The sequence below is a fragment of the Podarcis raffonei genome, chromosome 14 (genome assembly GCF_027172205.1).
Source record: "Podarcis raffonei isolate rPodRaf1 chromosome 14, rPodRaf1.pri, whole genome shotgun sequence".
NCBI lineage: Eukaryota > Metazoa > Chordata > Lepidosauria > Squamata > Lacertidae > Podarcis > Podarcis raffonei.
The window spans coordinates 30,236,697-30,262,814 of NC_070615.1; the positions used below are offsets into that span (position 1 = coordinate 30,236,697).

General features: G+C 44.5%; 1 protein-coding gene across 2 annotated transcripts in view; it reads left to right on the forward strand.

Annotated features, from left to right (window-relative positions):
• Positions 1 to 7,454: 7,454 nt before the first annotated feature.
• Positions 7,455 to 26,118, forward strand: part of PKD1 (polycystin 1, transient receptor potential channel interacting) — a 104,645-nt gene continuing 85,981 nt past the window's right edge. For both annotated transcript variants that reach the window (XM_053365822.1, XM_053365823.1), the window contains exon 1: positions 7,455 to 8,159. In XM_053365822.1, the coding sequence (XP_053221797.1) occupies positions 7,543 to 8,159 (617 nt within the window). In that variant the 5' untranslated portion in view covers positions 7,455 to 7,542. The remainder of the gene's footprint in view (positions 8,160 to 26,118) is intronic.

Sequence of the window (26,118 nt, forward strand, 5' to 3'; positions counted from 1 at the left end):
TTACTCAAGAATTGTTCCCATGTGGGCGCAGGGATAATCGTCAGTGGGTACTTCCTTCCTCTTTTGTTTATCAGAGCCCAAAATTCCTGTGGTCTACGGGATCTCGAGGCCGCAATCAAGGCTCGCCAACGCTTTTGATACCACTCGCGTTTGGCCAGCTTTAAAGTCTGTTTGTATGCTCTTTTGGCTTGTAAATAGGAGGATGGTAAAGCCTGGGCATTAGAGTTTTTGTATTCATTATAGATGGAACGAAGAAGGGATCTTGCTTGTTTGCAAGAGGTGTTAAACCAAGGGGCCCCAGCACTGCAATGCGCCACTTTCGCCTTTTGAGGAGGTGATGTAAAAAAAGTGGTAAGGTTTGTTATAAGAAGGTTAAAAAGTTTCAAAACCGAATTGGAATCTTGTAAATCAGTAGTTATTTGAGGTAAGTAGGCAGTGATTTCCCTATGGAAAAAAACCTGGTATTTTTGGGCCACAGCCTCCGACCATTTGATCCCTCTTATTTTGTTCGATGATAAGGTTTCCAGAAGGACTGAGTGTTTATTGTCGTTCTGGCACCGGAACAATGACAAAGTGGTCACTATTGGGAGGTGATCACTGAAATGTTGGTTTTCAACTTGGAAGGAAAGTACATTAACGGCCAGATTTGCGGAGATCAAGAAGTAATCGATAACACTGTTAGATGTTAGTCCCAGGTGAGTGAACTCCCCCGGTATATCGGGGGGGAAAGTGCCGTTCAAAAATACTAGATTCAGGCGAATGGCCATTTGGTAAAGGGTCACTCCTGCTTTGTTTACTCTGTTGTCCTTTGAAGTTCTAATTCTGGCATGTTCCAAGTCAAAATTGTCCAAACATGGGGGAGTCCACCATTTGGACTTGGTTAGTAGGTCCCAATTTGTGGCAATACGAGCATTAAAGTCTCTGAGCGTCATTTTGTGTGTGTTTTTGGCCTGGAGCTTTCCCTGAGAAAACCAGCTCAGTTAAGAGGAAACATCCATTCAGATTTCTCACAGATTGGCATTTGTTTAGATGGAGCAAGTTTTTGAGGGGAAAGCTTTGGAACAAAAAAAAGGGGTGGGGGCACTCAGACACAGAGCTTTAAAGTGCAGGCCCTGCCTGGAAAGAGTGGAGGAAAGGGAAGTGTGGAGAAGCCCATTGTGATGGCCTTGAACCGCTTAAAACGGTGTTAGACAATTTAATGGAGGACAAGGCTATCAATGACTACTAGCTATGATGGCGATGCCCTACCTTCAGTATTGGCCCTGAATTTTAAAAGAATAATTTTATAAGTTGTGTGTCTTTGTTTCTCAGTTTGATCCTTTTACATGGCTTTGTACGTATTGTGGTATCACACGCATTGTGACTTGCAGTTGTTTTTTATTGATCATAGTTAAGTATTTATTTATTGTAGTTCTTAAGAGTGAATTTATGTTTACAGTAATTATTATTTGCTGGTATTCTGACTGAATTTTATTGTGTGCTATTATATTCTAATAGATTCTTTAATATTACTTTATTTGATATAAGTTGTTCGATTTTAAAGTTATGTTTCATTATGACTTTCTGTATTGGATCAGATTTTTATAAGGTGTGTGTTCTTTGTTGTATAGTTTGTTGCTGTAAACTGCCTTGTGTATAGTAATATAGAAAGGTGGTATACAAATTAGAAGTGAGATGAAAAAATGAAATGAAATTATTGCATTTCTAGGTTGCTGGAGTTCCTAAAGGCAACTGGTTGGCTAATGTAAGAACAGGATGCTGCTTTAGAGAGGCCTATGATCTGATCCAGCAGTTAGGCTCTTCTTATTTTCTTGTTCTTTAAACAAGAAGTCTGTACATCAACATTATTACAGTATATGAAATCGTCTCACCTCACTTTAAACCAGACGAGCAGCCATACCACTAGAGAAAAATGTTGTTGAATAATGTAAGTACCTGCCTCTGGAAATCATCCTGAATACTAAAAATAACCATGCAAATTTCTTGCAGTTGTGTGCAAACATAATGTATTATGCAAGATAATTATGATTGCGCACCTAATGTATAGATAATCAACTGAAAATCTAGGTGCCTGTCCTGTTTGTGCCACGTGTTCTCTTTGTAATGCATGAATGAGGAACTTGTGTCAGGCCAAGGGCCCAGATGGGCAGGGTATAAATAGTAAATTTATTATTATTATTATTACTATTATTATTATTCTCTTCTGAGCAAGCTACTTGGGGCCACTTGCCAATGGATGGAGCAATGAACGCGAATTATGCCTTTGCACAGTGGGCTAATTTCTGCACTCACACCTTCTCTAGCTTCCATCAGACAAGCAAGAGGCATTGAGTTCAATGACACATTTGCTGCCCTAACCATGATCTTTTGGTCCCTACCGAGTCTTGTCAATTTCCTCATATAGGTGGGGGGGGGGTCAATGAGCCTTTTGATATCTCTGCCATATGAGCAGAATCCACAGACCTCTGCAGAGTGCCCAAAACCAAAGGTAAAGGACCCCTGGACGGTTAAGTCCAGTCAAAAGTGACTATGGGGTTGTGGCGTTCATCTCGCTTTCAGGCCAAGGGAGCCGGCGTTTGTCCACAGACAGCTTTCCGGGTCATGTGGCCAGCAGGACTAAACAGCTTCTGGCACAACGGATACCGTGACAGAAACCAGAGCACACAGAAACACCATTTACCTTCCTGCCACAGCTTTTTATCTACTTGCACTGGCATGCTTTCGAACTGGTAGGTTGGCAGGAGCTGGGACAGAGCAACGGGAGCTCACGCCGTTGCCCAATACCAGCCTTTTGTCTGCACCCTCTTGTTTTGAAAACAACATATGAGATTTTCCAATAAACCTCAATAGGTTGCATCCAGTAAAATCATTTCCCCTGCAGAATGAATTCTACAAGTGCCAATGGATCTCCCTTCTCATCCCCCAAATGTGCTCTGTGTTTCTCTCCAGTAATCTGAGCATATTTGGGGGTGGTGTGGAAGGCACATGGTGTGTGTGGGGGGGGGTAGTTTGCTTGCGCTTGTGGAAGTTGTTCCGTGCATGGAACAATTTAAGTTGGAGACAACTCGGCTTCTGTGTGTTAACCATAAAAGCAATCACAATAGCAGCCGCCACCAATGGAGTACAGATCTGTTTTACACAACAGCTGGAGTAAAGACAGGGTTTGACAGAGCCATTGGGTATAAACAATATTACAGAGTGGCTTCCATCCAGTGACCTTCATGAGCTGGAGACATCATTATGGGACCTCTCAAGCCAACTTTGGGACTCTTTCCCCCTCTTGGCCATTCGCAGAAAGAGAGACCCCTTGGAAGAAAATACTCTGAATAATCTCCCCCAATTTTTGTGTATAGTGGCTGTCTCCCTGCTTGCCCCTGCATAGCAATTCCCTGGAACAATCCTGGAACTGGGGTGCAAAATGGCAGCCAGCCAGGCTAGAAATTACCAATACCGTATGAACGAAAGAGCCAGCAGGGGATAGTTTTGCCGCTGTAATTCTTTCATGTTTTACTATTTGGAGACATCTGCCCCCATGTGGCGAAAGCAGACATATATTTTGGTTTTTTTAAAAAAACCTTAATTATAAGAAACGGATAATGTTCCAAAATAACATATACAGCATAAACACACCTGAACATAATAGCCATATGTAGTAAGTCAAGACAGCATCGAATCTCAGGTAAAGGTGAGGAGAAGGATTTCTATATGATATTTTTGTGTTTCTGTTGTTTAGAAGACATCTTGGGGACTCACCTTAAATGGAGCATCCTTCACCTCTGGATGCTGCTATTACAAATTTTGATGAACCTTTAATGAGTCCCATGAATGTGTATATCAGGCAAGGACTTGTGTCCCACCATCTTCCTGATTAACAAAAGAAGTAAAGGCGCCCATGTTACTGAAAATGAGCCTGTTGTCTTGGGGGTTTTCCCAAGATGTCCCAAGGCGGCATGTTACTTTCTCCATGAATCCACTGTTGGCTGACTCATGTCAGTCTTCGTCAACCTGGTACCTTCCATATATTTTGGACTCCCATCAGCTCCGGCCAACCACAGCCATGCTACCACCAACCCCTGGCTCCATGTGCCCCTGCTCCCTGGGGTTCATGGGAGTTGTAGTCCAAACTATCTGGATTGGCAGTGGCCGATTTGCATCCCCTGCTATGCCTGAGGCAGCTTTCTCTCTAGGCAGACGGTTAATTTTACTTCGTTCAACGTTGATAGTCATCTGCCACCACGTGGTGAAACAAAAAAATTCATGTCCTTGGGTTTCACTAGTCTGGTCTCAGGTATATAAAGAAATACAGTTGCTGCCCATCAATGTAGACAATACTGAGCTAAGTGGACCAATTATCTGAGTCAGTGTAAAAATGGTTTCCCATGTTCCAGCCTATGGTTCTGTTGCCTCAGTGGTAGGGTATCGTTCAGCCCAGACACTGAGGTCCAGCTCCGAGGGCCTTCTGGCAGTTCCCTCACTGCGAGTAGTGAGGTTACAGGGAACCAGGCAGAGGGCCTTCTCAGTAGTGGTGCTTGCCCTGCGGAATGCCCTCCCACCAGATGTCAAGGAAATAAACAACTATCTGACTTTTAGAAGACATCTGAAGGCGGTCCTGTTTAGGGAAGTTTTTAATGTTTGATGTTTGATCATGTTTTATAATATTCTTTTGGGAGCTGCCCAGAGTGGCTGGGGAAACCCAGCCAGATGGGCGGGGTATAAATAATAAGTTATTTATATTCATATTTATTTATATTTTTATATTATTATCAGGGCCCTCAATCCAGAACATGCTCCCAGTCTGGTTTTTGGGACCCCCCATGTGTTTCCTTCCAAAAGTCTCTCTCTCTCTCTCTCTCTGCCCCTGCCCCCACCCCGGCTATTATTGGCCTGCAAAGGTACCATTTAGACCAGCCAGGGAAGGTACAATTTTCCAGCAGGAAATTGGTGTGTGGCCCTGGTGTTGCATTCTCTCCAAAATAAATGCAAAGAGTTTAAGCTTGCTTTTTAAAAGAAAGGCGCATCTTGGATGTGAATTGTTCTCTCTTCTCCTGTATGGTCTGGAACTGCCTTCCTTTTGCTAATTTGTTTTTTGTGGCGAATCTGGACAAGAGTGGTTCCAGGGCAAGGCCTGAATTCGGAGCTTTTCAGTTTAGAGAAAAGACAAGTAGGAGAAGGCATGATAGAAGCAAATAAAATTAAGCTTGGCATGGAGAAAGTAGAGAAGCATTTTTCTCCTTCTCACATAACACTAGAACCTGGAGACATCCAGCAAAGCTGAATTTTGGAAGATTCAGGATGGAGAATCTGGTTCTGGTGGAATCAGAAAACTGTGGAATAGGAATGAAGTGGAGCGGCTGAAACCCGTAAGATAAAGCTGCCCACACTGCAACATTTTGCTGCAGGGTTTCACTTGCACATGCTAATATCCAATCTCCATGTGCCAGCCTTTATTTTATTTATCTGCCCTTTACTGTAAGGACCCAGGACGGGTAACAACAATAACAATTATAAAACCAATAAAACAGCTACATCCATTAAGACTAGGAAAGTGTAAAAACCATTTAGAACAGTTCCAGATATAAAACACTTTTAAAAAATATTTTTTTAAAAAAATGCAAGCATTTAAAAACAATTCCATATAGAAAAAGTTAAAACTTGGTTCCAATGCAGACTGGGATAAATATATCGGGTTAAAAGGTTTGTTGGAAGATGAAGGTCTTCAGCTGGCAAAAGAGATGGCGCCTGTCTAATATTTAACGGGAGGGAATGCCAAAGGGTCAGCGCCAGGACACTAGAGGCCTAGTTACCATATTGTGCAGATCCGAGGACCTGATGAGATGGCACCTGCAGGAGGCCCTCACCTGCCCAGTACAGTGATTGGTTGGGGATACAAGGGATGAGAGGATGCTTTAGGTATGCGGCCAGTAACAGCACCTTGAACTTAGCTGGGTAGCTAATTGCACAACCCAAATTCACCCATATGTGCATTTTGTAATTTAATAAGCTATGTGCCGTTGCTGCTCAGTTTGATCTTTTTACAGTCTTCTATGTACTGTGGTATTTTATGATTTGTTGTTATTTTGCTGTGTTTTTTTAATTGATTATAGTCTAGTAATGATTTATTGTGACTGCCGGGAGTGAATTTTTGTTTAATTATTAATTCTTGATATTTTGAGGGTGAATTTTATGGTGCAAAGTTATATTCTGAATGGATTATTGAATATTACTTTATTTGGTATAGCTTTATTTTACAGTCATCTATTTTTATTATGACTTACTTGCATTGGATGGGATTGTTATAGGATATGTGATCTTTGTGGTATACGAACCGCCTACTATACAAAATATATGAAATGAAATGAAAAATACAATCCCACTCGAAAAAACCAACAGCTTGAAATCCTCCTGGGTGTGCTTGCTGGTCACACGATGCTGAACCTCCACATTCTGCAGCAGTCTATTTCTGAGCACCTGATACTGAGTACAGGAACAGGAGGGGAAGGCTGTTGTCTTTCTCTGAACATAAAGAACATAGGAAGCTTACACTGAGTCATATCAATGGGCCACTCGCTATAGCTCATTATTGTCTGCACTGACTGGCAGCTGCTCTCCAGCGTTTACAGGCAGGGGGCATTCCTAGCCCTACCTGCAGATGAACCTGCAGATGCCCTACCACTGAGGCAACAGAACCAGAGGCTGGAAAATGGGGAACCTTTTTACATTGACACAGATAATTGGTCTACTTAGCTCCATATTGTCTACACTGATGGGCAGCAACTGTCCAGGCAGGGAACGTTACCTGGAAATGTCATGCGAGATTGAACCTGGGATTTTCTGCACAGAAAGTAGATGCTCTCCCACAAATCACAGCATTACACTGAGCCAGACATTTAGTCCATTTAGCTCAATATTTCCTACACTGGTTGGCAGTGCCTCTGCAGATAGAGGCTTTCCTGCCCTACCAGGAAGTGCTGAGGATTGAAAGAGGGGCTCTAATTGTGCTGCGCTCTTTGGGGTGCCCAATCTTTTTTCAAAGAGGGCCAGATTTGATGAAGTGAACATGCGTGAGGGCCGACCAAAGTTGTTGACCTTTTTTTAGGATTGAAGTTGTTGGGCTTTCCCCCCGATTTTACCCCAGGAAATAAACTGCCACAGGGGCCGGATTAGACCCCGGAACGGACTTTGGACATGCCTGCTTTAGACTCAGAGTAAGCTGATTTATCTGGAGACAGTTCTTTGGTCCATCTAGCTCAGTATTGCCTACACTGACAGGCAGCGAGATTCCGGGGACTGATCCTGCAGGGCAGACGATGCTCTTCCACTGAGCCCGGGGCCCTTTTCTCGCGGGCGCCCCGGGAGAGGCGCCGCCGCATGGGCTTCTTCTGGCCGCTGCCGTCGGACTGGCCGGGGAGTCCGGAGCGCGGCGCAGCTTCTGCTGCCCCGAGAAGGGGCCTGGCAGGGTTGCCTCCCTCCTCCGCCGCCTGGCCCTGGAGCCGCCTTGGCCGGGGCAGGCCTGGATTTCCTTCCTGGAGCGGGGCTTGTGGAATGCTGGCGAGGCGCCCCGACGGGGCTGGGAAGGAGGCGGAGGCGGAGGGGAACCAGGAGGCGGAGGCTGCCGCTGCACGGCCACGGCGGGAGTGCTGGACGACGACGAAGCGAGGCCCGCTCGGCTGGCTGGCTGCGGCGCCGCGGGCGAGGAGGAGGAGGCGGCTGGAGGAGCGCGGAGCGCGGCGGAGGGGCGCGGAGCGGCGGAGCGCACAGGCGGCGGAAAAGGCAGCGGGGAGGCCCGGCCATGGGCCGCCGCCGTTGCTGCTGCTAGGCGAGGGGGCGGCCCGGCCGGAGCGGCCATGCCATGCCCGCGCTGAAGCGATGCCTCCTCGGCGCTGCCTCCGGCCACGGAGAGCGGGGAGCCGGCCGCGACGCAGCCATCGGAGCAGCCTCGACGCCGCCGCCGACGGAGCCGCGGCGGGCTGGCCCCGCTGGTGCCTCTTCTGCTGCCTGCTGGGCGGCGGGCTGGCGCCGGCCAGCGCCCGCGGCTGCCAGCCCTGCGGCCCCGACTGCGCCTGCAGGAGCTTCTCGGCCGCCGCCTGCGCCGTGGATTGCGCCGCCCGAGGGCTCCAGCGCCTGCCCGGCCCGGCCTTCCCGGCTGCCACCGTCGCGCTGTGAGTACTGGCGGGGCGGGAGGGGGCTGCTCTTGTCTGTTTCTCTGTCGGGGGAGAGGGTTCCCCCCCTCCAAAAAAGCGAGAGGGAACTCATTGTTCTGAGAGAGGGAGCCGTCGAAGTTGACGTCTCTCAGGACAGGCGGAAGGAAGAAAGGCTGGGCAGGAGCGTCTTTGGAACTCGCGGCCACCAGATGTTTCTCGGGGAGGGGTGGGTTGCTAAGCTTCCAGCCCCTGAGCATGGGTGTGTCGTGCCTGGCAAGGCGTTGGACTAGACGACCCTTTGGACCCCTTCCAGCTCTACAGTTATATGATTTTATGACTCAGAAGCGAACCCTATGGTGTTTGATGGGGCTCTTGTGGGCCCAGACGACATGTGGAACAGGTTAGAAAGATGGTGGAAGAGAGGGGTGTATGTGTGTCCCCTTTTCAGTGGCTTTTGGCATAATGGAACCTCCATGTTCAGAGGATGCCTATCTTGGAGTCTCTCATACATCTTAGATGGGTGTTTTCCAACTTTAGGTCCCCAGATTCTTTTGGGATTTCAACACCCATCATCCCTAACAAGCTGCTAAACTGACTGGGGATTATGGGAGCCGCAGTCCAAAAACAATTAGAGACCCACAGTTTGAAGAACATGAACTCTTAGAGCAACCTTTGTGTTGGTTCTGTCATTAATCTGATACACCAACAGGATGCACAAGAATATGTGGGGTTTGGATGGGGGGATGTTGGGGAGATGCAGTGCCCCTGCCAAAGATGCAGCACACAATTCAAGGGACATCCATGATTCTCTTAGCCATGTTCTGTCGGGAGGACAATCTCCCTTGCACCCTTCCTTAATTGCCTCCGGAGCCCAGTCCCAACAGGATAGTTTCTGAAGTTGCAAAGCCATCTGGCAAACCTAGTGCCTCCTTCCGTAAAGAACTTGTGCCCTAAGGATGGCATCCTGCACCCCAAGGGGATGGCAGTCTCACTCCACACCCACCCTGATCTCGGTCTCCAAGAGTTTCCATCTCATAAGAACAAGGAAGGGGAACCTGTAGCCCTCCAGATCTTGTTGGACGCCAATCCCGGCCATCCAGCAACATCTGGAGGCCCGTAGGTTCCCGACCCCTGCTGAAGAACCTAAGAGGAGTCCCGTTGAATCTGTCCGAGGGTCTGCCTGCCTGGTCCTTCAGCTGCCTTCCCACAACGGCTGACCAGACTTCCCCTGCAAGGAAGTCCTGAGCCCAGCCTGAAGGGAAAAGGGACTCTTCACTGCCTCATCCCAGCAGCACTCAGAGGTATGCTATCTCCGAGCGCTGGACTTCCACGTAATTGTTGTTACATTATTTACATTCATTTAAAGGCCTTGCATGCTGCTTTCCATCACAGGTGACCTCAAAGCAGCTTTCATAAGGCATTTACAACAAGAACTACTTTTTTTAAGACAATGAAAACCAACAATACATAAATCAAGCAAAATCAATATCGAAAGTGCAAAGAAAGATGTTTATTTAGTGTTCATTGATGGATCTCTACTCTGCCTTTAAGCTGACTTCCATCACATATTTTACGTCTGTGACAATATTGGTGGGACAGAGATGTCCTTCCTTTCACCTGCTCTGATTCAGGTTTCATTGAATCAGCCTTTTCCAAACTGGTGCCCTCCAGAACTAAGACATCTGGAGGGCACGGGGTTGGGAAAGGCAACATTGGAGGGTCTTACATTCTAGTACTTGGAATACAAAAATTCTCTGTTCTTCTCTGTCCACAACGTGCATCATTTTATAAACTCTCTCTTGTGTCCTTGCTTTGTTTTGCTAAGCTAACCATCTCTTATCTCTGGCTGCTTTGTTGCTTGAGGAGGATAGGGTACCACTGATCTCTCCTGATTCAATGGAAGGAGGATGTCCAGAACAGATAACGGTGGCATCCTTGACACCAAGGAGTAAGAAATAACAAACAGCCAAAACATTGTCCTTTGTAGTGTTGGCGTCTGGGACTCAAAGGAGGTAGCCAGGCAGATTCCCCACGTAGGTAAACCTCTCCCTGGAATTGAAATGAAAACAGTGTTATCGTCTTACGTGTTAGGTCTCTCAAACATTCTGAAAACCATTGTGCTAAATCTCAGGTGTGCATTGAAGTTGCAGCTTGCATCTCTAATAAGAGCTAACATTGCCTGTCTGCTTGCCTGATGAGAAGTTCTCTGTAACGGAAAAGGTTCACTTATTATTTCAAGAAAAGAAAAGTTGCAATTTGTAGGAGGAGGCCGATTTTTCTTTCACTTGGAAAACCTCAAGGGGGTCTGGCCTTTCTCTGTTGGGAAAGCCGCAGATCTTGCCGTGCGGTCAAGCAAAACTTATTAATTATTTGAGTTTGCTTTGTGCTTAAACCCCCTTCTTTGCATAACGATTTCATTGCTCAGATACGATGTTGTTCTGTGGTGTCTTCTTGGTGAATGTGAAGAATCTCGTTGGTTCGAAACAAACTCACCATTTTAAACAAAGTACTGATAACTTTGGATTCTGGATGTTTCGTTTTTAGATTAAATTCATTTAATTAACAAGTGGCTTCTACAGAACTAAATTTGCATGGGAAGGGCTGAAGCTCAGTGGTACAACAGATGCCTGGCATGCAGAAGGTCCCCAGTTCCTGTGTACACACTATCATTTCTCGGAACTGTGGTTTGTTAAAGGTTGCTGGGAATTGTGTCTCTGTGAGGGGTAAACTAAAGTTCCCAGAATTCTTCGAGGGAATTAATGCACTTCAAATGTGCCTTCAAAAGGGCCTTCTTGGTAGTGGCGCCCGCCCTGTGGAACGGCACTATCAGATGTCAAGGAAATAAACAACTATCAGACTTTTAAAAGACATCTGAAGGGAAATTTAGGCAAGTTTTTAATGTTTGATGTTTTATCGTGTTTTTAATATTCTGTTGGAAGCTGCCTAGTGCAGCTGGGGAAACCCAGCCAGATGAGTGGGGCATGCATGCATGCATGCATGCATAAATAAATAAATAATACTTTAAAGGTGAGGGAGCAGGACTTGCAAGGGCTGGTCCTGTTCTGCTGATCTTTATCTTGGTGACTAATTTCACTGTTCAGCACCGAAAGGAATAACGAGACCCAAATCAAGTGCTGAAATCGAGCCCTTAAATTGTCAGTCCATTTACTGGCAGAAAAACCCCAAAGTTAGATTTGCAGTAGATACCTTGGGTGGTAGAAGAGCATCAAAAGTAAAAAAACAAAACCCCAAAAATATTCCAATGTAATTTTTAAGTTGGTATTTGTTGAAATTTCTGCTCATCTCACCCATAAATGTTTTCACAGGGTGCAGATGCTGAACTGAGTAGACGTTTTAGCTTAATTCCCAGTTGGCTTAATTGAGCCTAACAGTGTCAATCTCGAGGCGAGAGTGAGATTTTGCAGCTGTGCTATATGGGAATCTAAATATACTCCATGGTGCTTCTGAATACCAGTTGCTGGAAACCACAGGAGGGAAGATTTGCTCTTGTGCTCAAATCCTGTTGGTTTCCTGCTGTGAGAACAGGATGCTGCTCTAGATGGGCCATTGGCCTGATCCAGTGGGGATCTTCTTATGTCCATATGTACTCAAGTAGAAAAGACAGAGGCAAGATTGACCACCTTTTCATGGGATGTCAAGTATTAATCGCAAGTTTCTGCTGTGCATAGATTCCGGAGCTGGACCACTGTTTGTGATGGAGGAAGTGCTGGGCTGCATAGATCTCTCAATCAGGCATGCAGAAAGATTGCCAGAAAGTATGGGAATCTTAAGATATTCTAGATGGTCAAAGCTGGATTTAAAATATCTGTTTTGGCAGAAAGGGGAAATGTTGCTTTAATAACTTGAGTTAATTTCAACTCTTTTCTTGGAATTTCAACTCCTTTCTTGGAGTCGAAATGTTTTTTAGTTAGCAAATTCTCACCCATCTCCCATTTTCTTCCACTTCTGTCAGTTTTCCTTAATTTTGAGATTTGTATTTATTTTGACTATTTAGGTAGGTAAAATAACAATATTGCATTTATAGGAAAAGCTCTTTTTGATAGTTGGTCTTCATATTATCATCCATTTGAAAAGAAAACTGCTTTAAAATAACTTTTCAATGATTCCTTACTCCGTATAAATAAGAAATATCCATTTAGCAATAGTAAATCATGATGGCAAAGTAAAATCAGCTTTGGCAGCTTTTTCGGTTGCATGCAACTAATATTTACTCAGAGTAGATCTATTTAAAATAATAATCCTAAATTGTTCATGTTCTATTTTGGGAAGGATACAACTGTATATGGCTTTGGGTGCATATTCATGTACATATAGCCCTTTTGGGAAAAAGCTTGAAATGTAATTCAAGAAATAGGATATAATTTCCCTCTTCATCCAAAAGATATTATTTTGGGATATTTTAAATTGGTTAATAGTTCTAGAACTGATGAAAAAATACTTAGCTGTAGAAATTTGTATTGCCGGGTCCTGGAAAACTTAAAAAGTTCCAATAATTTCAGAAAAGTTAAAGAGATATTGTTCTGTTGGTAAAAACAAAACAAAACTTATTACACAAAACATTAATTTAGAAACCAAAACAATAGACGATTGAAAGATGATTTGTGAATTACCAGGACAACAACTTTACAGATAGTAAGATTGAACCTTTTATTTTTATTTATTGTAAAGCTGTTGGCTTTGTTGTTATTGTATAATTTCCCCCTGATTTTGTGTAGGTAGTATATTTGCTATTGTTACTGATTCTGCTATTTATATGTTGCACATTGATGAATTTAATACACATATATAATACACTATACATTTGTAAAATAAAACAAATGTGAAGTTGATATAGGAGAAGTTAGGCACCTAGAGGTGCGCGTTGAAGAGATTTGTTTAAATATGTAGTTTGCAAATTGCCTTACATGGCAATGTTGGAAGTCGCTTAATACTGAGTCAGGCCAACAGTCCATCTGGCTCAGTATTGTCTACACTGACCGGCAGTGGCTCTGCACAGTTTCAGAGAAGGGGACATTTCCAGCCCTACCCACAGATGCCGGGCATTGGAACTGGGACGTTCTGTATGCAAAGTAGATGCTTTGTCACTGAGCTACAGCCTTTCCCCAGGGTCAGTCCAATAAAATACCACCAAGCCCTGTGCAGTGACTGACAGAGATACACTTTGGAGGAATTTGGGTACCAAATCTGAGTGATTCACCTTGCAACCAGTGGATGAAAGGACCCTTAGTTGTCGGAAGCTTCTGATGTATTTTTTCCCATTCTGACTTGGGTGGCATCTGTAGTTGGGGACACATTCAGTGGGTTGTCTGAAAGGGCCCACGATGCTGTGGCTGCGAAGTTTAGAGCAAGACAAATGAGGTCTGGTAGGGAAAAGGTGGTTTGGGACATGGTTTAATTGAGTCCTGGTGCAAATGATTGGTGGTGAGTTCAGTTGTCTGGCTTGCTCTGTCCATAAGAAAATCCCTGGTGGATCAGACCTCAAAGGCCCCATCGAGTCCACCATCCTGTTTCTCAGCATGGACAACCAGATGTCCATTGGGAGTCCTCAAACAACAACAACTCTCCATGTTTGTGTTCCCCAGAAACTGGTTTTCAGAGGAATGGTGCTTCTTGATCTGTCAGGGAGCATATACTGTAGAAGCCTTTGGAAATGACCCAAAGGTCCTCTACTCCAGCTTTTTGCCATGCAGGAATTATAGCTAAAGAATCTCGGAGAGATGGCCACCCAACCTCTGCTTAAAAGTCTTCAGTGAAGGAGACCTGCCACCTAGCAATCAGAACCAATAGATCGGTTGACATGCCACCACCACCATGAATCGCTGTGGAAATGATGTGGCCAAGTGTCTGTGTGATTTGGTTTAGAAAACGGAGGGAGGATAACCTGAGATTGATCATTTGTGGCTCATGGATGGGGAAGTTGAGATCCATCAAGGGGAAATGGATAATGAGGTGAAGCATAGAAGCAAAAGCTCAGGTGTTCTGATGAAGCTGTTTTGTGATCCTGAGAGGTGCAGTCCAACCAGGGCTCCTTGCAACCCCCATGACAGCTAAATATAAGCATGATAACTAAGCGGTCCTTCCGTATTCATAAAGAGGGCAAACCTTGGAATACCAGTGGCTGGAGTAAATTGCAGCTGAAGGCCACATCTGTGTTCATTTCTTGCTTGTGGGTTCCCACGAGCATCAGGTTGGTGACTGCATTGGATGCTAAACTAGATGTACCTTTAGTGTTGTCAGAAGGGACCTCCTTGTGTTGACTCTTGGCTTGGTTTTTTAAAAAATTTAACTGTGGTCACTGTTGTGGGTCCTTTGCACTTTGATTTGGATGTCTAGATGTCTTTGTGGAGTGTCCCCTCCCTAATGTAACATGGGCTGTTTTTGAAATCCCCCCAAATCAAGCCGTCTAGTTCATGAAAGTATTGGGGAACAATCTCCATTTTATCAGTGTTTGTAAATTTAGCGTTTACTTTGTACAGATGCTCCAAGGAAATATAATGGGGCAAAAAAAATCAGAGTGAGAATAATAGAGGGATTGTTTTTTGGTTTTTGGTTTTTTTGCAGGGGTGTGTTGCTTGCTTTTCCGTTCCTGTTTTATTTGGGTTTTGCAGGGTGTGTGTGTGTATGTTTTGTCTGTTAATTTCCAGGAGGGTTCTAAGCTTCACCAGTTCTTCTGTGATATGCATATTCTGTGGGTCTCATGACAGTTTCTCAGATGTCCAAATGTGCCCCCCGGCCAAAATTGTTTGGGGACCCCTCTGCTCTGGGTACGAGTAAGATTGGATATCACCCACAGATATGCTTCTCTTTGTTCATTTACTTTATCTTTGAATTTGAGGAAGATACGATGTCATTGTACAGATGGAATGTTAACACCAGACAGACCCAATAGCATGTATGGAACTAATAAAATGATTTTTTTTTGGACGTGCTGGACCCGTAGAGTGGATGCTTATGTTACACATATGTGTTGGGGAATGTCCTTTTGCTAAAGGGTTTTTTTGGAAGGGCGGGGATGTGATATTTATAAGATAACAGAGATGCATTGAGACTGCATGCCTTTGTGATCTTAACAAATTATTTGAAAAACTCTGGTGTATGAAAGGATAAGAGCTTGGCCTCAACTTCACTACACATTTAAAGCAGTATCATAGCACTTTAAACAGTCATCACTTTGCCCCAAAGAATCCTGGGAACTGTAGTTTCTTAAGGGTGCTGAGGGGTTTACCTATCAATTCTAGGAAGCTCTGGGAATTGTAGATCTCTGAGATGAATGGTGGTCTCCTAACAACTCTCAGGGCCCTGAACGAGCTCTCAGGAAGCTATGACTGCTTAAAGTGGCATGATACTGCTTTAAATGTATAGATAGGGCTTTTTATTAAAAAATGTGTCAAATACTGCAAATACTCTAATCCCAAAACTTTGGAAAGCTTGAGGGGTCTTTGCATTTTCAAGAATGTCTAGAGATTATCAGGGAGGAATGAACTATCCAGTCACATCTGATTTACCAATGAAATGGGATTTGTAGTTGTGATAAATTGTCCTATAGGTGGGTTCCTTTTGCTACCTCTTAGAATAAATCTCCAGATTTGCCTTTTCTTTTCTCTTTGGTAATGGACAGGTGCTTTTCTGTATTGGCTCCCCTCATAGAAGCACGTCCCTTATTACTATTTTCCCAGTTGGTGAGGTGTTGTGTACTACTAGCATATAAAACAGGAACACCTTACCCTATATGTGCCCGCTTGACTGCTTTGATCTGACACTTGTAGGAGCCACATAATACTTGTTCTGCAATTGTAAGAAATTGATATTTTAGTGTGACAGAACCTACACTTTGGAACTGCCTACTGCTTGACATCAGACAGGCATCTTCAGTGTACTTTTGACAGCACCTGCTTAAAACATTTTTGTTTAGGCAAGCCTATCCAGGTACCTAGATGTTGACATGATTTATTTTATTTTATTACAGTACTGTTAATTTAATCTTTATAAGTACTTGTTTTCAATATTTTTATTGGTAATTTTAATATTTCTTGTAAACTGTTTAGAGGTATATGATTAATTACCTGCCCTTCACCCTGAGGTCCCAGGACATGTTACAGCATTAAAACACTGTATTAAAAAGTTTAAAACAATTTGCAATCACAAAAACAAGCTGGGTACTTCCACCTCAAGTATCAAAGGGCCATGGTAAAGCTGTGCATCTTCAGCATCTTCCAGAAGCTGTATAATGAAGGTGCCAGACACAACTCAGGGGCCACCACGAAGAAGACCCTTTCTCGGGCTACCACCACTCTAGGACATATCTGCCGGTGCAACTGATCAGTAGTGCCTCAAACTGAATTATGATGGTTTTTTTAAAAAAAAAGGGACAGGAAGCATCGGTATTAAAGGAAGACATTCTTAGGGTCAGGGTACCATGCCTTTCGTATGATAAAATGTGTATAAATTGCATACAGGTATAATTTGTAGCATCTCAGGGAGATGAGCAGTTCATTTGATTGAAAATGAGCAGATTTAAGTTTGTTTGGTGCCCTGCTATAAAGGTATGATTTCTTTGATCCAAAGGGCATTTAGTAAATCAGAAGTAGGATTCTGAAGAAGGAAGTGTCTTGTGGATCAGGTATCGAAACTTCTGTTAAAGGCATGATATTTTGCCGAGAGAGACTTTTTGATCACCATTGCTTTCTTTGTGGCACACTTTTGTTTCAGGACTTGCAAAGTGACTTTGCCGTATCGCTGATCATTCCTGCTTGAAGTTTTGCTCTGCTGAGCCTCCTTTGGAGTTTTTAAAGCAAGACTATCCCTGCTTACCCAAATCATGCATGCTGGCGAACTGGAGTTTACAGCCCCATAAATATTTAGAACGCCACTTTGGTGGTCTTGCATGACAAGTCTCTTATTTCTCAGTTCCCCATCTGTAAAATGGTGATGTTATTAACCTCACCACAGGGCTGCTGGGAAGGACCCAAATGCAGATCTTAAAAGGACTCTGCAGATTTCAAGCGCTGTGTATGCCCAGCAGATAGAGAGAAAACGTGTTTCAAGGAGTGGTAAAAAAATATTCTGGTAATGAGCAGGTTTGAATATTTATTTTATTTTTTAAAATCTTAGTAGTTTACACAAACCTGTATTCAGTTGTGTACCTTTTATAAACTGCTAGGCAGATGCCATCTGAAAAATGAGTCTTGACTAATTTTAAGTATATGAGCTTTGATTAATCAGTTCAGTTTGCACTTATGTGGAACTAGATGTTCTGAAGCAAAAAAGCAAATTTTCTTGGGTTTTAGATAATGTGTGCGTGCATCTGGTTACTTGGGACAGCTTTGTAGTCAAGCAAATTAAACACTGCAGCCCTTGATGATGATGAAGATGATGAATAACGAATAATGATGTTGTAGAGAACTATTCTTTTTTAAAGAACTCCCTGCCTGGTCGTCTGGAAATCACTTTTGTTAGCCAGTCAGCTGGGCATATAGCTATCTGCAAGCCAGGTTAATCAGCAGACTTTCTGCATGCTTTATCCAGAGGACAGCAGTCACTAATGCCCCTGACCAAAACCAGATCCATGATCCTACATTTCTCAAGGGGTTTTAAGAAGGTTTTGATGCTGATGCCAGCATTTCTCATTTGTGTTAGAAACCGATCCAGAAAAGTATTACGCTGCTTATTTCTTCTTTGGGTAAAATCTCAATGATGCCTCCAAGTCTTGAGCCTTTGAAATAATTTATAGCTTTAAATCCTTTCTCTGCGCACACCCTGGCCCCTCGGCATAGTTTTTTCAAGTACCAAAAATAACATCTGGAGAAAACAGAGTCTCACAGAAGGTTGCTGTCTGCAGAAGAAAGACAACAGGGTGGTGCCTGATTTGGGTTGTCAGGGGGAATTCTTATAAGTCAAGATATAATCTGTATCATCTTCCGAAGTAACCAGTCTATAAAAAGGGCACCTGTTGGATGTGAGCATATATTGCATCCACAGAGCGACTTCTTCTAGTTTTCTGGGCAAAGCTGGAAGCAGTTTGGACCTACCAACCCATCAGTTCCTTAGGGACCTCTTGACTTGCTTGAATATACTTACCCATAAATGGTTATGGGTATGCTAATTTTGGGACACCCACCATTCATAACTGGTGATGTGGGGCAGAAGATTTTTTTCAAAGCAGGATAGAGAGTGGTGTACCACTGGTGTGCAGCTCCCAGGGGGTTGCAAATAAACTTAAGTGGCCCTTGAACTGAAAAATGGTTCTCTGCCCCCATCTTATCCCATGGGAGTAATCTGATATAGTTTTTAAGATTGTCATTCTGTTGCATCAGGAGATGAGGCAGAATTACTTGGGGAGACTGGCTGGAAGAAGGGATGTTCTGAGCAGTGACTCATTCAGAGGTGCGTTGGGCAGCCTTCTTTGTGAGTGGCTAAGTCCTGGGAGCTGCTGGTTGTTCATTTAGTTTATATTCTTGTGGCAGGCTTTCAATTCTCTCATGACACATGAGTGTGTCCTGCGACATATTTTTTGTGGGCGTTAAGGTTTCTAAAGTGCCATATAAATGTTCTAAAGCGCCATATAAATGCTCAGATTCATCACCATCAATAGCAGATTTGTCACCCTGTCTACAGTTCTGGAGTTTTTGCTAGTTTCTTCATTGAGGGATCTTAAAAATAGGTTTTTGGGTGTGAGGAATTCAAATCTATTATTTTTTGATTCGACAGCATTTAGCTTGGTAAGTCTACGTTGGATGAAGAAGCAAATAAGCTGCTTTCAGAAAACCAAAGAGTTTTAATTTTACCTCCTGAAAATGTCAGGTAATGCTAAACAACAACACCAACATGATACAACTGCAAGTACTTGGCAATAATTGTTAATGATTTCTGTGCAATTTTACATTCATTTTACTTTCTAACAAAACTAAATTATATCCGTTTAACCAAAATATCTTTTGAATTCCCAAGTCATGTTGCAGCATTTTAGTACCCCTCATTTTGGGAATCTGAAAGCTGAAAAATTCAACACGCCCTACCCTGACAAGGAAGCAGGTGGGGCCCTGCTCTCTTGCCCTTGCGGCTGTTTTCTGACGGGAGAAAAAACTCTGGCACCGGCGCTCGGAAGAGGAACGGTCACGGGTTCTGCCTCATGTGCTGCTTCTGTGTAAAGGCTTAATGGCTTTCGCATGGGAATGTTTCTCTCTTCTTTCTGAGCAGAAGGAGCTGTCAGAGACAAGAGCTGGGTCCATCAGCACCAAATGCTGGGGAACAGTAAGAAAGGGGGCCCGATCCTGCGGACGCTGGGCACATTACTCTCCTGTAGCACTTGAGCGTGAAAGATTTTTGGGAGAGAGGCTTTCCTGTGGGCACCTGTCGCCTGAAGGCTGATTCTCACCTATTTGAACCGAAGAAATTGGCAAAACTGCTAAATTCTGCTTTGCAGAGTTTGGGTAGAGGGTCCCATGGATGAAATTCCTTTCTTCCACAACTCAGTCATGTACTAGAGCTTTTTTTAGGCTACTGCCCCGCCTGGGTTCCATTAACTCACCCCCAGTGCCCACTTTGCCGCCCTATAAAAAAAATTATTCAGAATAGCAGTTTGCACAACTCACTTAGGAAGAGAACAACACAATAAAATTCAAAACAGTTACAATTCGTTGCACATTTATTAAAAACCCAACTAAAACTATTTAGTTTCGTTAATTTTTAAAACAAACAAACCAGGAACATGATTCAGTGATAGTAGCTTTTCAAAGTCTGATAGCCATTTTCACCTCCAGTGAACCACCTTCTGCCCTCTAGCATACTTCCAGGAAATCCTACTGCCTCCCCAAGGGGTGGTACAGTCCATTTAGGAAACCAATGCACTAGACCTTTCTTCTTCTTCTTCTTCTTCTTCTTCTTCTTCTTCTTCTTCTTTTTCTTCTTCTTTTCTTTTGCATATACTGAGCCTTGGCATATGAGAAGCTGTGGTGTAGCTTGTCACCATGCTGGACTGGGAAGGGCGTAGCTCAGTGGCTGAGCATCAGCTCTTAGCTGTCAACCTTCCCTTTTTTTGCGGGAAATTCCCTTATTCCAGTGCTGTTTCCCACTGCTTCCTGCTGCTATCCCGGATTGTTAGATATCCCGTAGACTGTCCCCGGGACAGGTGAGGCTGCTGATCCCTTATTTTCAAATCTGAAAGTTGACAGCTATTCATCAGCTGTGCATGCAGAAGGTTTTAGCATCTCCAGGTAGGGCTTGGAATATCCTTTGCCTGAAATGCTGGAGAGCAGCTGCCAGTCAGTGCAGACAAAGCTAGGGTAGGTGGACCACAAGGGCCTGATTCAGTATAAAGCAGCTTGGTAAATGGCTATGATGTCTGATATTGTTCCTAGGATTCCCACTTCTCACCCACCAACCAAAAAGCCCACACCCCATGGCAGAGAATCCTCGCTTATTTCCAGAACCTGCTGTAAGCAGGAATTGTCCAGTTTGGTATTTCACCCCCAAAAGTCGTTTCTGCCCCAGTCGGTACCCAGTGGTCCAGCCTGGAAGCTGGCTGGGGTGAAATTGTTGCATGTAATGTGCTGCAACAGTCCTCTGGGACAACTGGTTTCTGTTTGGAAAGATCTCGGTGCTTTTCTGTTCCTCTGCTGAGAGTTTCTTTAAGAAGATGGCTCATTGCTACTCCGTCTCTCTGTGTGTGTTTGTGTTTAAAGTGGTAAGGTTACATAAGCAGGGGGGGGAAGTTGGAATAAGCATTTCCTGCAATTTGCTTCGGAGCTCTGAGGACAAAATAAAGCTGCATGGAGCTCCAGTGACAGATGGAAAGAGAATTGCTTTCTTTTTCATTCATATATTTGCAGTGTTTTCTCTCCTGCATCGTTGGGGTCCATCGAATCAGGACTGGTGTCCAGATTCTGGAGCAGTTAAGGGTCTAAGGGTCAGAGAGTTGTTGTTTGGGTTCTGGAGCGTGGATGGGGAACAAAATTAATCCAGTTCACATTTAAAGCCGAATTTCTCAAATTCACACTTTCTGAACAGTCATGTTTTTTGGGGGGGAGGTGGCTTCTGGATCCAGCTCTGTCACCGGAGTCTCAGGTAGCCTCAGTGGCTAGAGGTGCCTTTCACCAACTACAACCAGATTGACAACAGCAGCCATTTCTGGACCAGGAAAGCCTTGCCACAGTAGTTCATGTGTTGGCTACTGCAAAACTGGATTACCGGTACACTTGAGGGAAGCTAGTGCCAAATGCTGCAGCATAATAGCTGACAAGAGTGAGGCCTTGTCAGCATACCACACCTGTGCTCCGAAATCTGCACTAGTTGCTGACTTGCTACCGGTCCAGGATCAAGGTGTTATTGATGTCTAAAGCCCTTAAAAAGTTGGAACAAATTTACCTACCAAATTGTCTCCCCCCCATGTGCCCAATGACCGCTTTGATCAGCGGAATTGGCACTACTTCAGGTGCCACACATAATACATTTTTCACATTTGTAAGAACTCCGTCATTTAGTATGGCAGCAGCTACACTTTGGAACTCCCTGCCTATTGACATCAGGCAGGTGCCTTCACTGTACTGTTTTCAGTGCCTGCTAAAAGCATCATTGCTAAGACAAGCCTTCCCAGATGCTTAAAAAGTTGAGGTACTTTTAATCAGTTTAAGTATTTTAACTTTTATATGTTTTAAATTAGGGTTTTACTGATTTCATTGTTATATCTTTTTGTAAACCGCTTTGAGGTTCTGTTTTGTTTTTCAGTCAAGCATATATAATTTTTTTGAAATAAATAAAAAATAAATAATATGAGAACTGAAACGCAACTCAGCCTTCAAAATTTCCTCTTATCTGAATATTGCAGTGCAGTTCACCAAGCAACCAATGTTTGCAAAAATGCATATATTAGGAGAAAATGTGCCTAAAGATGGAGAGGAAAATAGTGTGCTGGGAGTGGGGGAGAGTCTGGAGGTGAAATCAGACACTGAAAAGCTGATATCATTGGATCGAGTTCATCAGTTTTCTTGACTTGAATAAACTAAAATGTTTTAATTGGATTTGGAATAACTGTGCAATTAAATTGAATCTGGTTGCGTTATTATCTTCCTTAGTGGCTTGTGCAAACTGCTCTTCTGAATAATGCTTTTTAAAGGGTAGGGGGTCACAGGGGATGAGTTCATGGAACCAAAGGGGAGGGTGCCCCCCAAAAAGTTTGGGAACTACTAGGCTGCATTGTCCAGGCCACGTGGGCCACAGAGAGCATAGGAGAATGTGGAAAGGAAAAGGTTTCCTGAAAGGAGGAAGGTGAGTTGAGACTCGCTGGCCTGGAGTTTGCAGGTTAATCATTAGCCCTTGTGGAGCGGCAGGGCGGCTGCCTTCGAACTGGGATGGGTCACCCCGCCTTGCTGCGCTTGGGCTTCTTGCATCGAGGAAGTGATATCAGATTTTGGCACGGTGGGTCTGTTTCCCAGATCACCCGGCAAGCTGGCGGGGAGTGGAGAGCATTGGTTAATATCTAAATGAGCGGCGGCCATTTGTTAAGCTCCATAGCAACAGGGCCCAACACAGCCTTGTAGTACGTGGGCAGGCATGCGCTGCCAACCGTCCCCTCACTTTCCACTCTTCCCTTCACCAGTCACTTGTTTCAAAACACACACCATGAGGGTGTGGTGGTTCGTACATTGAGCTGCGGAGACCTGGGTTCAGATCCCCACTCGGACATTTGAATTCAATCTAGGCCGGCCTCAAAGGGCTGTTGGAGTATAAAACGGGGCCATCTTTAAATATCTCAAGGGCTGTCGCATGGTAGAGGGAGCAAGCTTGTTTTTCTGCTGCTCTGGAGGATAAGATTCGAACTCACAGTTTCAAGTTACAAGAAAGGAGGTTCTGACCAAACATCAGGAAGAACTTTGTGACAGTAGGAGCTGTTCCATAGTGGAACGGTCTCTCTCAGGAGGTTGTGGGCTCTCCTTCATTGAAGGTTTTAAAGCAAAGGTTGGATGCCCATCTGCCTTGGTTGCTTTAGTTAAGATTCCTGCATTGCCTGAGGTTGGACTAGATGACCCTTGAGGGTTCTTTCCAACTCTATGAATCTATGGGATTCTTGGAAGAAAGGCAGGTAATCAATACAATTAATAACAACAGTTCTTTTTTTAAGTTTGTAGAAAAGGGTGGGAAGTTTCTACAAAGGCCTTTGTAATTCCACGCAAACACAGAAAAAGGAATTGGTGGGTGGAGGGTCCAGGTTTTATTTACTTATTTCAAAACTACCCCCAAGTTTCTAGACCTTAGGGCGGCAAAGGGATGCTTGAACATACAGTGGTACCTCGGGTTACATACGCTTCAGGTAACATGCTTCAGGTTACAGACTCCGCTAACCCAGAAATAGTGCTTCAGGTTAAGAACTTTGCTTCAGGATGAGAACAGAAATCGTGCTCCAGCAGCAGGAGGCCCCAATTAGCTAAAGTGGTGCTTCAGGTTAAGAATGGACCTCTGGAATGAATTAAGTACTTAACCTGAGGTACCACTGTATGTAGGCCTGATGTCTGTAGCCCAGGCAAAGGTGTTCACACCTTGGCGAGAGATGGATTAGGAATGGCTTACAGACTCTTAATAGGTGTGAAGCTGGTTTGAAAAACACCACATCCAACAGAATAAAAGGCGAGTAAGAGGCAGCTTGATAGAAGTTCATAATATTATGCACTGTGTGGAGAAAGTGGGTAGGGGGGGGGAATCTGCCTCTGTTATTGCACTAAAACTCATGGACATCCAGTGAAGCTGAGCGTTGGAAGATTCAGGAAAGATAGGAGAAAGTCATAATTCACACAGTGCGTAGTTAAACTGTGGAACTCACTTCCACAGGAGGCACAGGATGGTTATCAACTTACATGGCTTTAAAAGGGGACTGGACAAAATCATGGAGGGGGAGAGAACTGTTGATGGCTATTAGTCAAGATGGCTCTGCCCTGCCTCTGCAGTTGGAGGCAGCAGTGCTTTTGAATACAGTGGTACCTTGGGTTACATACACTTCAGGTTACATACGCTTCAGGTTACAGACTCCACTAACCCAGAAATAGTACCTCCGGTTAAGAACTTTGCTACAGGATGAGAACAGAAATCGTGCTCCGGCAGCGCGGCGGCAGCAGGAGGCCCCATTAGCTAAAGTGGTGCTTCAGGTTAAGAACATTTTCAGGTTAAGAACAGACCTCCGGAACGAATTAAGTTCTTAATCCGAGGTACCACTGTACCAGTTTCTGGAAACCACAGGAGGGGAGAGGGGGCTCTTGTGCTCAAATCTTGCTTGCGAGTTTCAGACAGCCATCTGATTGGCCACTGTGAGAACAAGATGCTGGACTAGATGGGCCATGGATTGGCCTGATTCAGCAGGCTCTTCTTATGACGTTATCCAAAATGCATGTTCTCTAAACTAATCGTGTGAGCGCTGATGTAAAAACCCAGCACTGGGAACACAGTGAGTGTGCAGCCGCTGGGAGTGTCGACACAGATCCTTGGTTACCGCTGCTCTGGAAGCAAACTGGGGCAGACGGGCCTCCCAGACTCTTGCGTCTTGGGCTCGCTGCTTTGGCAAAGTTGGGGCAATTCTGCGGCTTGCTGGCCGTGCTCTTAAAACCCCAGGTAGGGATGAATAGCCTCCCTGTTCCCAGCAGCGGCTGAGCTTAGGAGGGGCTCTTGGCAAGTTCCCCTGTGGTTATGCAGCCTGGGGAAAAAAGAAATCTCCAATCCCTTTCCTTGCCGAGGAAGCTGTGCCCAGCTGGGTTTGTCTCCAGCAGTAACCGGAAACCGCATCCAGCAGTAACCGCTGGTGTTCAGGCAAATCGAGAGAACATTGAAAATCAGTTGGAAAGTATTGGAGGCGGTGAATTCGTCTGCCAGGTGCCCTGATGAGACGGGCCTCCTGCATGATACTTTTTTTTTGGGGGGTGCTTATTAGAGGCCACCCCACCAAGAGCTGCTCCTTTGCATCAGCAGGCAGTTGCTTGGGCCATTTGGCTTTCTGGGTAAGGTCCTTTAAGGCAGTGGCACTATTCCGGCTGGACCTTGGGTTGTCAGTCTTGAATCCTGCAAGTCCCCCCTCCCCAAGCTCTTGGGAGCAATGCTGTGACTCTCTTCCTTTGAGCCCTTGAATACCAGTTGATGGGAATCGCTAGTGGGGAGAGTTGTTGTGGTTGTGTTAAGGGCCTACTTGAGGGCATCTGGCTGGACACTGTGAGGATGGGGCTGGACTAGTTGAGCCCCCTTTGGCCTTATCTAGCTGCAGGGCTCTTCTTGGATTCTCTTGCTCTGATCTCTAGGGCTGGGCAATACAGTCAAACCTTGGTTCCCGAATGCCTCCGTTTTGGAACATTTCGGCTCCCGAACGCCAAAAACCTAGGTAACTGTTCCGGTTTTCAAACGATTTTTGGAAGCTGAACGTGCTAAGCGGCTTCTGTTTTGAGTTTCCCTATTGGCTTCCCCTTTCAGTTTTCAGTTGTTGCATGTTTTCAGAAGTCGAACAGTCTTCTGGAATGGATTATGTTCGACAACCAAGGTGTGACTGTATCTGGTTTTCAGCATCTCCGTATATCACCAGCTAAACACCGCAACATACCGATATATCATGATGTCTGAAATAAAGATGGAGCTATGTCAAGGCATTGGCTGGCTTCACGGTTTTCCCCACATCGTGATTTTTCCCGGTGCCTGCTCTTATGATTCTCTGCCCCTTGCATGAGACAGGGGAGAGCTGGGCCAGCAGAGTTAACAGGGGCTGCAGGAATCGAGAGTAGCATTGGCCGGAAGGGATTTTCAAAACAATAAGATATAAAAATATAATATACAATAGAAGATCCATTAAAAATGATACCAAAATGCTAAAAGTGGGGTGACCGGTGTTGGTTGTGGATTATAGTTCTAGGAACTGACACTGGTTGCAAATTATCCTTGCAGGAATCAGTACTAGTCCTGAATTTCCTTTCAGGAATCAATGTTGGTTGCAAAC